Genomic DNA, 16,762 nt, shown 5'->3' on the forward strand with positions numbered 1-16,762 from the left:
TTTCATAACAGAGCAGATGAGCTTATAGTCAGAAAGAGAGAGAGAGAGAGAGAGAGAGAGAGAGAGAGAGAGATATTTTGGACAAGGTTGGGTCATAAGCTCTCTGAACTCTACGGGTCTCAACCAAATTAATGAATATTGTCCTTATTCCCTGTTTATTTAAGCACATTCAGCATTTCATAACAGAGCAGATGAGCTTATAGTCAGAATCTCTTTGCTGCCTGAGACGTAAGAAATACGTAGCCTGCCCAGCTGACACTTGATCTCCTGTGGCTAACCTTTATGTAGCTCTGATACCACAGGCAGCAAAGCACCTCCTGCCCACCTGTAGCTCAGGTGTTTCCTCTTCCTCCCCATCACATAGCCTCACCCTTTCAGGTGGGTCTAGGGCTGGGTTAACTGGATCTTCCTGGGCTGGGGAATGAAGAACAAGTGTAAAATTTATTTTGGCCCAAATGCAAGATTGGCATTTGGTACTAGGAAGATTCCTTTGCAGCTTTCATTATCTGCAAATTAGGGATATAGCACCCATTTCCCTGCCTATTAAGTCATCAAAGGTTTTCACAGAGAGGCAGTGGGCAGCTAGTTTTCTTAAATGCCAGCTCCTCCCCAAATGTCCTGAAAATCAGACACATCTGTACAGGCATGCACCCATAAAACACGGTATTTTGCTTTCCAGCGTCTCTACAAAATCCCTGCCAGAATTCAGGCCAGGTGCCTTGGGACACCAGTAGAAGTGCTGACTATCTCTATCTGCCTCACGTAAAGAGCTGACTGCGACTTCCCAAGTCCTCCCCTCAGGAAATGGGCAGTGACTTTGGCGGGAGGGAGTGAGAGTGTGTGCAGCTCTAGGACACCGTGGCCACATCCTTTTGTGGTAATCATCTTCAGCAAAATGTACTTTAGATATATTTTTATAATCAGCTGGCTTCTAAATTACAGCCATGCTGAATAAGAACAGAGTAAACATATGATCAGTAATTTCCTTATGGCAGAAAGTAGAATTAAACCGTCTCTGGCCAAGGCCCAGGGCTTTAAAAATTGTACTTTCAGTAGAAAAGAAAATAGAAAACTATCTTTATTCCAAAGCCAAAGCAATGGGTCATGGCCTTCTTCCTGTGTAGGAATAGTCCTGCTTCACGAGGAAGTGGAGAAAGAAAAGATTAACCTAGGAAAACATTCCAAGAGTTGTATGCCTGTTCAACCTCTGTCACTCATGTAACTGGGCCACCTCCTCCTGTCCCCACAAACACAGGAAAATGCAGCCATGGTTCTTGGCCTTCTAGAAATAACGACTCCACGAGATACAGAAATGCCACTGAACATGGATAGTTACTACACAAAGATTATGCTGGCTCCTTACACATCAAAGATAAAAGACTAAACGTAATGTTTCTTGTTGTGTTATAGTTCTCCCCACCCCACCTAAGTTGTTTAGAGAAGAACATAAGGGTAGTGCCTCATAATTCGGGAGTAATAAAATTCTCAGTGTGAAGGGCCACACTGAGAAACACTGGGGGTGCTCTTTAGTGACACAGATTCCCAGACCTGTAGATTCTGGGAACCAGAATCTACAGGGTGGGGCCCAGAAGTCTCACCAGTTCCCTCCCTCAGGAAATGCCTATGCTTGCTGTGAAGGGAAAAGCTCACACAAAAGTATCACAAACAGAAAAGTATCTGCTTGCAGCAGGCTTCCCTCAAAAAGACCCAAGAGGGTTTCAAGCAAGATTATGGTTAGGGTGCTCATTATTTCCTTTGAGGGAAAAATTGCAGTTTTCTTACCAGTCAGGGATAAAATTGTTTTCATTGAGGTATCGGTCATTTACAGGTATGGACCCAACTTCTCATTTATTTGGAAGACTAGTGCTAGATAGTGTGTTCTGGGCAATTTTCTCCAGAAGCAAGACCCCACCCCCTGTGATAAGCACAGAGTTTAGTCATAAAGGGGCAGGACAAGTTGTCAGTTTTACTTTCTTAATATTAAAGCCTCAAAGTTCCCACTACTTTATTCCTTTTGTCTTGGGGTGGATTGTGGCCTGCAGCTTCTTAATTTCCAGAGAAAGGGTGTCTGGAAAAGCGGCTCTCTGTCACTTACAGGTTTAGCCTTCTCTTCTCTGAAGCTGAAAATGAAACAAGGCGGCTTCAGCCCTCTGCCTGGCCTCTCCTGGGGACCTTGCCCAAGCATCCCACCACAAATCCCTTTATAGGCTCGTGCTTCAATAGCTTGAGGCTGTACCAATGGGGAGAATTAGGCTGGGTTTATATAGTGTGCCAAGATCCCAAAATAAAAAGCATTCAAAGTGCCCAGGGTTAGCAGAGCAAACAAGGCAGAGGGCAGTTTAATTTCCCCAGAAGTTAGATGCGTATTGAGTAAGACCTCACTCCGGGATAAAACAAGCACTCATCTTTTTTTTTTCAAAATTAGCACCAGGAATCTGAAATGCAGCATGCAGATATAGGAATTCCTTCTGTCATGCCCCAACAATGTTAATGCCTTCCTTTCTCAAATAGAGCAAAGAAAATTCCCAGGAGGACAAACCACCTGAGGTACAGCCCTCCTTACTCAAAAGGCATGCAGTGCCATTCAGGGGCAGAACACACACAATCCTGCTTTCTTTGCAAATGCAAACACTCTTCTGCTTTAATTTATTGTGCTATTTCAGATCTGAAGGGACTTGGGCTAGAATAACTATCTGAACCGAAATTTGGCCTAAATCCCAGAGCTAGCAGATCTGTCCTGGGGTGGGAGTGGGGGATGGAGGGGATACTCATGACTCCAGGTAGCTGTGGCCTCTCTCTCATGGTTCATGGAAGAGGATGGCCCTTCCATGTGCCCCCCACCCCCCTATACTGGGAGAGCATCTGTTACCACCCCAAGTTGGCTTGAATTGCCAGCACTGCTTTTCACAGCTCCTCCAAGATTCTCTAAAAGATGCAAACCCCTGAGCCTGTGAAACAGGCTTTCCAGTGCAAGCCCTGTGATGACACACACACCTGTTGGAAAAATTGGCTCTCTGGCCTTTCTCTCAAGCTCAATAATGAATGAATTAATGAAAGAAAGGAGAGAAAGAAGGGAAAGAAAGGTTTAACAAAAGCCTCAGTGATATTTCTCCAAAGCACCTGGCTCGTACAAACGACCTGGGTTAAAATCCACCAACAGCAACTCTGCTGAAACGCCTACAGTGCATTTTGGCCACCGTGCTTCTTCATTTTAATGAGATGGACTCAATCCCCTTTGCTTTTTAAAAAGGACTTGAAAACAGGTGCTGTTGGGCCAACAGCACGCTGAAATAAACAGTCTGTCTGGCTGCCTCTTTCCTTTCTCATCACTACAGGTTTCAACCAGTTACCCAACTGCTGCACCCAAAATTAGAATCAAGGACTGGTGCTTCTGTACATGAGAAAAGTTAACTCATTGGCTCCCCTTGGAGATTACCTGTTTCACGAGTGCTTTGCCTAATAAACTTCAGACCCATGATGTGCAACCTGAGTAATGAGCAGAGCTGGGGAAACAAGCAGTGCTCTCAGAAGATGTCGCCTCTTGTTGGAGGGCAAGACCAGCGGACCGGGCACTCCCCCTCCATGCGCACTCCATCCATCAGCTCACGCTGCCACTGCTGTAAGTCAATGGGATGGGGGCAGACAGCTGTCAGAGATGAAGCAGGGACAAGTAAAGAGCTTAATGAAAGTTTATTTTGAAAATATGGCAAGAGTCTAAGGCACTTCAAACATTTAAATACATGTAATACCAAAGTAAGTGTGACATGGTATAAAGGAATCCATAAATACGTGGAGAACTACACTATGTTTGTCTAGAGGCAAATATATAGCCAACTCCTCTAATACAATTCAACCTTTATTGTTAGAGTTGTGCAATTATTAATGAATATATGGTACTAGTACATGTAGTTCTTCATGTCTTTTATGACCATGGAATATAAAAGTTGAAAATACTGTGTCAATTTTATATAGATACCATTTATATAAAAAGTCACATAATACATCCACCTAGATAAAACCAACCGAAGAGATTTCCTTTTGTAAGTTTGATACTTCTTTAGAGTTCCATCTTTTATTTTGAAACCAGAAACCTACCAGCCCAGGTCTAAGTTGCTGATGATCAATGTCATCTCAACTTGCTTACTTGAAAATAATAAAAGACAAAAAAAAAATCGGCAACACCATCCTGGAATGGAATTTTCAAAGAGCTTTCCAGTGGTTCCACATTAGTAAATATAAATACTTGTGGAAAATTTTAAAACACCACGCCAGTGAGAACCTGATACTTCTCAGCAGTGGTGGCGGGGTGGAGAGGAGGAATAGAAGTTGCCCGTACAGGTTAGGTTACAGTTTCCTACAACTGTACATAACGGAGCAGAGACTCAACAGCAACAGCGACTGGGGTCAAGTGTGCCCCACACAGAGCGAAGGTGGCCAGAGGGGAGGCGGTGGGTGCCCACCGGCCGTCTCCTGCTGGCTCAGCTTACACGTTCTGTTTGCTGGTGAGCTCAGGCACAACACATATACATTCAGTGTCTGTCACCCCAACAGGAACAATTAGCAGCTTAATGGTGGCATGGAAATGGATGGCTATTTGCACATAATCAATCAAATGAACCTCGGTGAGTGGGACCAGGAGATGTCTTCCTTCCAAGCCTAGGGGTGCCCTAGAGACCAGGAAAGGAAAAAAAAATGGGGCGTTAATAAGTGACCTCAGGCAGGTGTGTCCTCTGTGACACAGGAACTCTGTCCACCATAGCTGACAACCACCCATAAACCAGAGCGAAGAGAGCTGGAACACAGGACACAGGTTCACCAAGCCGGAGCAGCTCAGGCATCAGCTGGGCCACGTCCAGCTGTCCTTGGAAGTCAACTTCCTGCTAAGAGTGGACTCTGGGACGGCAGGTTGCTGCTAACACTATCTGAATTAGGGAAAATGCCAGGAATGTGTCAATAGGTATTCATGGGCTCAGGATGTGCCTTTGGGTAATTCTGCCCAGAATAAACCCTTCACGTGAAAGTGTGAGAGTGTCTGTCTCCTGAGGACAAGCCAGGCGTCCAGCCTTTGCTGTGCTAACCATCAGCACTCCTGGACTTCTGGGTGGGGGAAAAATGATGAACTCTTAAGTTCCAGACTAAACCTACCAGTGTCAAAATCATAAAACCTGCGTCTCTTATCAACTCGCAGAAGAAGGGGGCCCACCAGCCTGGTGGATTTCAGCCTGTTTACAAATGCCAAATGCACGACACTGACCGGAGACTGGGCTTTTGCAAAGTTGACGTGGGCATACAGAAGAACAGCGATGTCCTTATGTCCTGCTTCCAGAGCGATTGAGAGCGCAGTGCTACCATCCTGAAGATGAAAAGAACAAGCAAGGTTGGTTATATTTCTCAAACTTCCAGACAGCCAAAAGGTAGCAAAACAAAACACCTTCCAGTAATTGATCAAGTTCCCTGAATCTAGCCATTTGTTCAGTCCTTTAGGAAACGTTCCTGGACCTCTATGTGCTAAGCCCTAAATAAAAGGATGGATGAGGCACAGCCTCTGCCCTACGGAAATCACAGTCAAGAATCACCTGTTCCCTTTGTCTTTGCCTCGCCAGGGGTTCGTCTGCAGATCTGCACACTGCAGATTCTCCACAGAGGAAGGCTGCCTGTGAAGAGCTTTTATTCAACCACTGTGCCTGCCAGCATGGGGCAGTAGGAGATGCTGGCGCGGTGGGGGGGGTGGTGGAGGATGGGGGGCATCATTTCTTTTTTTCTTATAATTACAAATGAGCAGGCAAGTACCATGATGTATGCTTTGACATCCTGCAATTTGCCAAAGGTCTCTTAACTTTCCTCTTGGAGAGGGAGCTGATCCTACAGCCATAACCACCCCTGCAAAATGCCACGAGGAACACCGATGTAGAAGCCCTAACTCCTGCCGGCTTGCAGAAATGTATCTTATGGAAATAAGAGGGAAACACTAAACATGGGAAAGAAAAACTTTCAGTTAAATGGTTTCCATTAAACTGCAGGGAATTAGATGGATATAAAGGAGCATCAAGGCAAAAAACAACTTATTTTCTGTCTTGGAATAAGGACTCCCTTTTGGTCACGGGCAGCAGGGAACAATTTGTGTGGTTTGAATCTTATGGTCCTTCCCTCCCCCTCTGTGAATTCTGGGAGACCTGTTTTCTTCCAGAGGCCGCTTGGATGCCCTCCGACTCCTTTAAGAATAAGGAAATAGGCAAGTAGCTGAGGTGACCAGGATCTCTGAAAGTCACCGTGGTTCTATGGCCTCTTATGACTATATCTGCAAGCTGTTCATTGCTGAGAAGAGGAGAAGTAAAAGCAAACAAACAAAAAACAAGACACACAAAACACAAACTATTCTTAAGGAAAGGTAGGAAAGGTAGGTTGAAAACTCGCTCTGCTCCAGCGGAAGTTAAGGGCATCTGGTACACCTGCAGCTCAGACGCTCCTGGGGACATCATGGCACCTGCAGACGCCATCAGTCCCTTTGTGCCAGTAAATACCCGCACTGATTTGCTCTTCCTGTTGGCATGGGCCCACGGGGCTCTGGGGTGTGGTGCAAAGGAGGCTGTGTCCCCTCTACCTTTTCAGTATTTTGAGCTGAAGGAAGCTCTGGTTCAAACCTGTGCTCCATGGAGATAAACTTTCAAAACCAGAACTAACCCAGCCCGACCTCTATGACCTTCGGACTTCGGAACCACATCACCACTCCAGTGTTAGTTCCTGTGCCTTCACCTATCAGTGCTGCTCCCCTCTGGCCTGGGGACAGCAGAAGGAGCAGCTTCCATTAGAAGGTTTCCCAGTCAAGGAGATTATTTGGGAATGAGGACAGCTTGGGAATGGGAGAGGAAATTAGTCTTGAGCAGGAGTGGGAAGATGTACTTAAAGAAGCCATGATAATCTGGGTCCCTTAGCTGATGAAACATCACACATTAGTCACTCCAATGGACTCTAATAAAGGGGTGGGAAAGTACTTTACTGTAATAACAACGCTTCTAGACACCCAATAATAACCCTGGCGTGTAACGGCTAGTAATCCAGATTTCCAATGGACCGAGGACCTGGCTGGCCCTTTCTTAGTGGATTTAGAAGTTGCCTACACTGAATTTGATTCTGTATTGTAAATCTGCTCCTTCTCCTTTAATCTGCTGGTTCTCGTATACGGCCATCACCTTCCCTTTTAGAAAATGTTGGGGAGAGGCCTATGGATCTCTCTGTCTTTGGCTTTAATTAATGGGAGTGTTAGCTGGCACACAGTAGATGCTGCCAAGCTGGGCCATGAAGGGAGGGGGCCTGAATGGCAACACGGATCCTCGAGGAGAATCAGGGAGGATTTGCTCCCTGCCCCCCCTTGCCACGCAGCACTTGCAGGGCTCTCTCCCTGTCATGGCAGCCCAACGGAGACAGCTTACGTTGTCCTCCAGGTGGCCGTTGCAGCCCGGCTGGGCCAGCAGCAGCTTGACGATCTCCACATGCCCATGCTCGCTGGCACACATCAGGGCGGTGGAGCCCTCATCGTCCTGGATGTTGACATCAGCCCCACAGGCCAGCAGGCCCTTAACCATGTCTATCCGCCCATGACTGACAGCCAGCATGAGGGCCGTCTGTCCTGCCTGTGGGAAGAAATGAGAGCAGACTTCAGAAGTACATACCAGGCTGGCAGGGTGTGACCTGCAGTGGGGCTGCGCTGCGGGGAAGGAGAGGACGGAGTGTGATGACAGAGGGCAAAAGGTTGACAGGGAAGTACTTGAGGCCGGGTGCTGGCAGTCATAGAGCAACCAGTTTCTCGTGAGCCATGAGCTAAGTTAGATCATCCAGTAATGAGTCAGTGTCTCCCTTTAGCTTGGAGGATCTGTCTCATTACATCAAGGGGCTGGAAAGTTCCGAAGATGGTTAAAATGTCAAACTGAACACATCTGGGGCCCTCGGTGTATGAAGACACTATATACAGAACAGTCAGGAAGCACCAGTCACCCTGTAGATGCTGGGGACACCCAGTCGCTTACATGCAGGCTGTTCTACATTTTCTGTGCACACTGCTCCAAACTGAAGAGACACAGGACATAGGACGGAGAAGTTCCCCATGTGAAGTTAAAGCCAGTATTTTGTCAGTGTGTTTGGTCACCTAGGACGGCCAGGTAGCCACATGGACTCAGGGCTGGGCCAGTGAATAAGTGATCAGGGGTGGGAAGTGTGGTGTGGGTACCCGTGCAGGGCAGAGCTGGATTAGGGAGTGTGAACATGAGCCTGGGAAGCATATGCGCTCACCTGGCTGGCCTTGGCATTCACGTCCCCGCAGGCAAAGAGTTCTTCCACCACTCGCATGTCCTTCTCCGCTTCCACAGCGGCGAGAGCGGCCAGCATGATGGGGGTATACCCCGCCTTGTTCTGGTGGTCCACGTTACACACGTCTGCGAAGACATGAGTCTCTTTAGGGAGAAGCCATCTCCTAACATCATAAGGGATGGCATTTGGAAGGACCCAATAAGATGGCCTCAGGTGGTCAAAGTACGGGAGTGATGTGGAAAACAATGTGAGAGATGTTATTACACCAAACAAAAAAAAGGGTTGTTTTCTTTTTTTTTCTATTTTATGTGGCCAGAAGTAACAGTGAGCTTTCATAGCATGTCTTGTTTGCAACTGGCGGTTGAACTACAATAGTTTTTTGGCCTGCGAGGTTGTTCTAAGTAATAGTTGCTGTGAAGAATAAACAGTCACATGGGATTTAGACATTAATCTGTGTTTAGGAAATCACTGTTTTGGAGTAAAGAAGGCAGTGAGAGCTACATGTCAAAGAGATTTGTAAAGGCTTGTGCACAGAACTCTGAATATGGCGTTATCAACTTATAAACCACTACTCAGTCTGAGACCCTGTGTTTGCTAATATGACTTGTTTGAGGCCTTTAGAAGCAGAATTTCAATTACATGACACCTACTCTAGGAATTGTAGTTTGAGAACAAATGCAGTCAAGTCCCCTAAGAAACTGCCAGGGACTAGCAGACCCTTATAAACCAGGCCTTTTCTATTCCTATAAATAATCCTTAAGAGGCTTCTGGGGCTAAATTATCCTCCAGGTATTTTTAAATTCCTTCAGCACTTTAATAAAATGAAATGAATGGAGAGTGTAGGAAAGAGTCTTTTTATGTGTGACCAAGTCCAGTTAAGATGTTTAGGATGTTTACATCATAAATAGTGAGAAGAGAAGATAACTTTAAAACTTTCCCTGAGTTCTAAAACAACTGTACACTGGGACATATAGCATTTACAACAGTGCATATTTTTTAATGTAAAAAAGGAAAAAAAAAAGAAAAAAGAAAAAGCTGCGTGATGCAGAAGCAGGTATCTGTGATGCTCAGTTCCTCACAGATTCTGCAGTATTGCAGATTCATAAACGCACTTTATGGGGTCACAATCTCAGCCTAGAATGGTGAGCAGTAAAAAGTTAAGTAAATCCAGGAAAGTGATTAACCAAAGCCATCCAACGATGGACTTAAAATCATTTAATTTACCCAAATATCTTGTCCACACAATTTTTCCAAGGATAGATTAAATTGTTACTTTCAGGAGTAATCCTGAAATCTTATTATTAGCTTTCCTGGATGTTAGTTACTTCCCTCTTTAAACACTAACGTGAGCTGACAGTATCACCAACTTTGTTTATAGTCTGGAAAATCTAAAGGGAAGGAGGTCTGGAATCCCTTCCTGAAAGATGGAAGCAGTTTTACTCTTACCATGGCCCCTACACTGGGAACAAGTAAACTTAGAAGAGAAACTTAGAAGAGAAAAAAAAGGATAAATCTGCTTAATTTCTTCTCTGCATTAATCCAACATCCCCAAAACAGAGTAGAAAAAATTGGACAGTTGGGTCAAGCAGCAGTATGGGAAAACTGGACAATTTTATATTCATATTCTAGATTAGGTGTTCATATTGTGTTTTCATTAATTAGGTAGAGGTACTGTGAATTCTGTATCAGTCACATACTGATAAAGTAAAAATAGGTATTTCAAAAATAAATAAAAGTGATTTGGGGACTCTATGGACTGTTCCATTTTAATAAAAAGTTGAAAGTTCACTGTTTTGCAAAGGGATCCTTCTATGTACCACTCTCTCATTTCATATTTAATACATGTATTAAACATGAAATCTAGGATGGCAAGTTCCAAGAATTTTCACTAGAATCAATGCTATGGTGCAGCTATAAGAATAACACTTTCTTCACTCTTTGCTGATTTCCCAATAACTGGGTGTATCCTGGCAGGAAAGGAGATGATCCTACCATAACCTGTAACAGTGGCTTTGCTTGGTCCCCATCTTGACTAACTGCACACCTCCACGATACCGTTGGGAGGAGGTCATGGAACAAGCACACATCGAGAAGCCCATAAACACCAAAGCTGTGGTTCTGGCCCCACGCATAGCACTCTGTTCTCCTGAGAGCAAACCCGCCAAGCCTGTTTGATTCAGCTGAGGACGGAACATGAGTCATGCTTATTACCAGGGATACACCTCACTTGAGTGCCGCTGAACTGCAGCAAGAATATCCTCAAAGCCTCCTTTCAAAACAGAGCTGGAATCTGTGTCACCCAGTTTTGTGTAAATGTCAAGCCTCCCACGATGAGTCAAGAACGATATCCTTGCCACATCATGTGGACAAGCAATGAGAAGGATTTCAGGATGGTCACAGAAGTGAGGGGCGGATCAGCCCAGCGTCTTGGAGGTGAGTCACAGCCTGAGTGCTATTAGAGAGGAAACCGGGACAGCCCACGTACCAGCATCCAAGAGCAGCTTCACAATCTCGAAGTTGGAGTGCGACACGCTGTAATGGAGGGCCGTGTTGCCATTGCCATCGGCCATGTTGATGATGTGACGAAGGACATCTGGGGAGATGGCCTGAAAGGCAGCTATGTAGTCCCCCACCATGGCTGGGATGGCTGACTTCTGACTGGACACGCGGAACCACTCGTGCTGGAGGGTGTTCAGACAGAACCTCTGCCAAAACACCGAGCGAGTGCCCATTAGTTCTTCTATTTATAGACTTTCTGAGACCTAGCCGAAGCCCAAGAAACCAGGCCTTTTATAGTCAAAGTGCATGCAGTTAGAATTGGCTCTCAGAAACAATGAACGAAATCCCGAGCTCCAAGGAAGCCTCCCACTCAACACTGGACCCTCTCTCCTGATTTCAAGCCACACACATATGCCAACTTCTCAAAAACAGGCCATTCTAGCACTGTGCAAGAGCTATACCACCAAGGTTCAAATTCTGGCTCTGCTACTGATGAACTGTATGACTCTGGGAAAGATATTTATTCTGTGCCTCAGTTTTCTCATCTGCAAAATGGGGACAAGAAAAATACTTTTCCTTCACAGTGTTTGTGATGAGAACAAATGAGGCAACACATGTAAAACCCTCAGGCATGGCTCTATTTATTACTGAACTATTAATATTATGTAGTTATGCTGGTCTTGCAAACGATTTTCATAGTAATTGGGACAGAAGAAAATACTCAACCCACACTTAATTATGGTGCTTCTTACCTACCAGGACCAACCTCGACTCCTTCAACATTTCCACAGCACTAGGCTAGGGAGACCACAAGCGTGTAACCAACTCCAATCCCAAATACAAATGTGCGGCCATGGAAAGGGAAGAAATAGCAGATCGGGGAGAAATTACATTTCCCGTGAGGATTATCTGCCTTCCACTGCCAGCCCCACTTCCCTCCTCTTATGGTACGGACACATAAACATGGCATGTGTTTCATGGATGATCAGGTCAAACGTGGGCCACGTGGAGTGAAAGGCAGGCTGGGCATAGCCAGAGCTGGTGATGCGGAACAACTACAATATTTTTTTGTTAAGGGCTCTCTTTTATATGAGTTTGCCATTTATTTGTGCTTTGCTTGCTCTTTAAAAGTTTAAGAATATATCAGAGAAAGATGGAAAGCCTACGTCAAAAGCATCAGAACCCAAGAGGTCCTCTTTTTATAGAGAGGTGGGGTTGGGATAGTAGAGCTTCCATTTCTATCTTCCTGCTACTGACTTTTCAGTTTTAACCCATTCAATCTTATTTTTGGTCACTCGTGAAAAGGGTCCTGATCAAGAAAATAATTCATCTATTTTATTTTCTTCTGCTCACTCTTTTACATATTCAGATTTCTATTTCTATGGAGTTCTCACATGGAAGGAAGGGAAATTATGTCATCTGGGTGTCCTAACTCTGTTACTGCTAAACATTCAGGGTCCTACAGGGCTATATGGCCCCCGACATTACCACCATTCACACATCCACTACTCTTCACAGCACAATACTGTCAATACGTTTTCACTGAATGAATATTCAATTAACAAAAATGTTTGGCTTCGTAACTCTATAATCTTGTGAGCCTGAGAAATCAACTGTCTCACTAGCTGCTGGCTTAAGTTATTCAGCATAAAACTTCGCATTAAATCTACTGCTAATATGCAAAAATTCAAATGTAGAATGCTATCTAAAACAGCATGAAAAGCTACATGTCCTCAGTGCATTTTCTCAATGCACTGAACAGAGTCGCCATGCACAGGGTTGGTCTGACCTACGAAGGCAGCCGCACATCGAAACTTCACCAGTGCATGAGAAAGCGACATATTTAGCAATGGTGTCAGGTTCACCACTGTCATACAAATATTTGTCTGTCCTATGTTGTGCCATTCATGCTTACTATGGCAACCATCAATGTCTCTGCTGCTTGCTTCTGAATCTCTCAAACTATGAGAAGATAACAGGCGCAGTTATTTCCATGTTTAAAAATAGTGGCTGCCAGCATTCCACATCAGAACATAATATGCAGTTTCACAATTAAAACAAATGCTGACCTTGGCCCAGATAAGGTTCTTTTAAAAACATATGGTATCTTAAAAAAAAAAGAATTCTGGGATTCTGCTCCCTGGATCACAAGATTTTGTAAGCAGAAGCAGAACATGTAGAAAGGTTACGGATGACTGCAATTAGCCCTCTCTTCCATGTGCAAGTATATGCCCCACAGAGGCGCCACCCCCGAGAAAAGTACAGGGTGGGGAAGGGATATCTGAAGTTGGGCCTGAGGGCAAGGTTCACAGTGTGACCCAGTGAGCGGGGCAGCACCATGCTCACTGTGCCCACACATGCTAGAAATAGTTCGGGGGAGGCGGGGAGCATGCTGGCAACAAAAACAACGGTGTTCACTCAAGCACTTTGGACAGATTTGGGGACAGTGTCTGTAGGTCAGACTCACCATATCCTTGCTGGTCAAAGCTTTTGGGTCATTTATATTATTTTTCAGTAAGTTGCATGCAGACAACATCTTTTCACTTAATTCATACCTAAAAGGGGGAAAAAGATAAAAAGAAAGAGAGCTCATGATTGGCCACAAAAGGAAAGGCATTTTTCACTTCAAACTCTATAACCCTTTAAAAGACAAAAGGCTCTAGGTTGAGCTCGGCAGGTCATCGTGGTACAAGTGGATCGCCTGGAGGTAGTCCAGGAGTCTCCAGGCATCTAAGGATTGATGCTACCACGCAGAGCCAACAGAGCTCAGCCTCAGAGCTCAGGTCTTGTCATGCGCGTAGCTTCTGGCTTCACCAGTTTGACCTTTATTACATTACAGAATAACATCTGGAGATTTTTCAGTCCTTTTGTTCTAAGTTCTTAAAAATATTTTTTACTTTTAAGGGGTTGAAGAGGTCTGTCTGCATTACCGCATACCTATTATGCTGACCCATGAACCACACAACTGAACTTACATTTGGTGACTCAGGAAGTATTTGTTTAATGCACATGAAAATAGAAACTTAAAACCCAGATGACATATGATATATAAGTTATATTTCAATAAAGCTGTGACAAAACCCAGAAGACAAGATATTGAGCCATTTGAAAATACTTGGGAGACATAAACTAAAAACACTTACCTGTGTTAATGCAGTTAAACTTTCATTTGCCAAATTAAATAGAGGTAAGCTTTCTACAATGTTCTGTTTATACTTCACATAGTGAAAAGCCATACTGAAATTTCCATCTGTTCTATTCTCTCTTGTTTTATAGGCATTGAGTCAATATTTGCTAATAGTCTTTAAAATTTATTTCAGTTTTAGGTACATGTTTCAGCCAACCAGAGTGCTTATTGCATATTTCCGCTGTTGTTTACGATATTCCCAAATCCATTCTTATGGTGTTCCCGATTACTCAGTGAGCAACAAAATATAGACATGTGACTGATTACATCATTTTTACAGTAAATGTGATCTTTGGTTGAGGCCAAAAAACTGTTCCTCTCACACACAATGATCCTGTAATAACAGTACTCACACCTGTATCAAATAAATCGCTAATAGTAAAATCTGAAACCTTAAAAGGAATGTGTTGGTCACCAAAAATTCTAACATGAGTTGAAATATAAGGTGGGTTGTTCAAACAACGGAAACTTGAGTGGCACTTAATAGTTCTGTGGATGGTGGCTCCACATATACAATTAGATAGCAACAGTCAAAGAAAATAAAGGTGATCAGATATCAAGATATAGGAGTTACCACCTTCTGCACCTGTACTTATTGGCATGACGACAAGATCTATGCATCTCTGAGGTATCAAGTTTAGCCTCCTTTTTGGAGATTGGAAAGACCAAACAAATAGATAAAACTGCAAAATCTCCTCACTGGCCAAATCTATTCCCAAAGTACATTAAACGTGGGAGGGGTTTAGGGAGGGAAGGGGAATGTACCACACCTCTCTCTGATTTCCACCTTCTCAGGTTCACATTCTTGAACCTGCATTTCATCTTCCACCCTGGCAGACTTGCAACCTTCCATATTAACTGCATGGTGCCCTTCCGCCATTCCCCGAGTGTCTTCATCCTCCTCTTCCTCCTCCTCTTCCTCAGGAGGGCACTCAATGACATCACACTCGTCATCTGACTCGGAAGAAGAGCTTTCCTCTGAGCTGGAATCATCACTTGAAGTTGTTTCATACCTAGGTGGCAATTGGGAGTTCAGGAGATGCACGGTGTGCCCATAAAGACCCAGTGACAGAAATTTTTATGATGGGAAAGCTGCCGACTGACTCCAGAAATTTCACCAGTGGTTTCAGACCCTGCACTGAGCGGTTCAAAGTAAGGTCTATTTAAAAGCCTGGTGGTTTGGAATGGGCTCTGGCTTAAGAGGGGTAACCTGGGTTGTCAATTGGTATCATCTACCACTTACAAAAAATATATATACTGGGGGTGCCAAAAACATGTATACACATGACTTGTATTCATCTTTTGTTATGGGTATATGTTGAGTATTACAATTAATACAGTTGTTTCCTTTCTTAAAATGTGTATACATTTTTTACCGGCACCCTCTGTATATATACTATATAGAGAGAGTACCTCGGGATTAATATAAATCAGAGGAAACATCTTATAAACCAGGTCTGCAGTTGTTCATTTTTTTCTGTTCCCTTTCATTCTTCCTATTTTGTTCTATTAGTTCTCCCAGGGTCAAAGTGAACAGATTATATAAGTACATGCCCTCCAAAACCTTCTGGGCCACAACACCTAATAAAGCTTAAAATATTTGGAAAATAGTCAGTGTTAAGTTACATTTCTGTGGTACACTTTACTATAAACAGTATTTCAACTAACTTTGTACTATTGCTTTCCTGTTGAGGCCATGTATCGGTTAATAAATTGCTTTAATTTAATCGTAAGAGGACAAACAGGCTTAGCTATTTACGTGAGCCAATTAGAAGAGAAGGAACAAACAACTAATAAACATTATATTCAGAAAGCAAAGAACTGGTGGCATGGCTAGGTTACCCTTTGGGTGAAAGACCCTAAAATTTTGTTTGCAAACATGAAGAGCCAAGCAAAACAACCCATTTTGAAGGAGTGGATGACTATCACTGGCCCATGGAGTCGTGCCCAGTCTTTCTGTTTGTTTCTGAATTCTGCTACAGGTAAGTACAAGTTGTCCAACAGTGCAGGAAACCTGCTGCTTTTGTTGAAGACTACTTTTTTCAGATCAGAGGTGAGAAGATGTAAACGGTTCAGCTTCATCAGGTATCCTCTCAAGAGTGACACATTCTTAAAGACAGCAAGAAGAGAAGAGAAGAGAAGCCCGAATGCACCTTTCTGAGGAGGGAATCTTCCATCACCAAGATGTGGCAGCATCCCACACTAGGCACCTTTAAACATAACTTGAGTAGGCAGGAGGCAAAGGAGACAGACAGATCATGGATACACGCGTGTTACACCATCTTTCCTTACCCTCCATTAATGCCAACAAACTGAAGATTCTTTTTTGTTCCATTTGAATCTTTGTTGCCATCCTTCTTCTTCATGATGGACTTCAGTGTACTTTCATTATTTGTACATACTGTGAAAAAGTAAATCAAGTGATCAAAATTAACATAGTGTAACTCATACCCATACAAGTTAAGTGAACAGGTAATCTTTCTTCATGTACATTTTTTTTCAGCCATGTATGTATAGATCTTGGTATGCGTATATGAGAAACCTGCACGAAATCCACTGGAAAATTGTGTGCATGCAAAGAAAATAATTCAACGTTCCATTACTAACGTTCTTTAAATGGAAAAGAAAAACCATTAGTACTCCCAGACATAACAAAAGCAATGACAACTAGCATTTGCATCAGACTTTACTGTTTATAAAGTGATGTCGTGTCTCATTTGATCTTCAAAAACCATTCAGGGGCCGGCCGAGTGGCGCGATAGTTAAGAACTG

At 43.8% G+C, this 16,762-nt stretch overlaps 1 protein-coding gene across 1 annotated transcript in view; it reads right to left on the minus strand.

The window, feature by feature from the left end:
• Nucleotides 1-3,671: 3,671 nt before the first annotated feature.
• Nucleotides 3,672-16,762, minus strand: part of KANK1 (KN motif and ankyrin repeat domains 1) — a 140,577-nt gene continuing 127,486 nt past the window's right edge. The window contains exons 5-12 of the mRNA XM_019645884.1: nucleotides 16,283-16,391; nucleotides 14,761-15,003; nucleotides 13,271-13,358; nucleotides 10,790-11,009; nucleotides 8,287-8,429; nucleotides 7,431-7,631; nucleotides 5,255-5,353; nucleotides 3,672-4,667 (exon numbers count right to left, since the gene is read on the minus strand). Of these exons, the coding sequence (XP_019501429.1) occupies nucleotides 4,605-4,667; nucleotides 5,255-5,353; nucleotides 7,431-7,631; nucleotides 8,287-8,429; nucleotides 10,790-11,009; nucleotides 13,271-13,358; nucleotides 14,761-15,003; nucleotides 16,283-16,391 (1,166 nt within the window). The 3' untranslated portion in view covers nucleotides 3,672-4,604. The remainder of the gene's footprint in view (nucleotides 4,668-5,254; nucleotides 5,354-7,430; nucleotides 7,632-8,286; nucleotides 8,430-10,789; nucleotides 11,010-13,270; nucleotides 13,359-14,760; nucleotides 15,004-16,282; nucleotides 16,392-16,762) is intronic.

The sequence above is a fragment of the Hipposideros armiger genome, unplaced genomic scaffold, assembly GCF_001890085.2.
Source record: "Hipposideros armiger isolate ML-2016 unplaced genomic scaffold, ASM189008v1 scaffold_95, whole genome shotgun sequence".
In the NCBI taxonomy this organism is placed as follows: domain Eukaryota; kingdom Metazoa; phylum Chordata; class Mammalia; order Chiroptera; family Hipposideridae; genus Hipposideros; species Hipposideros armiger.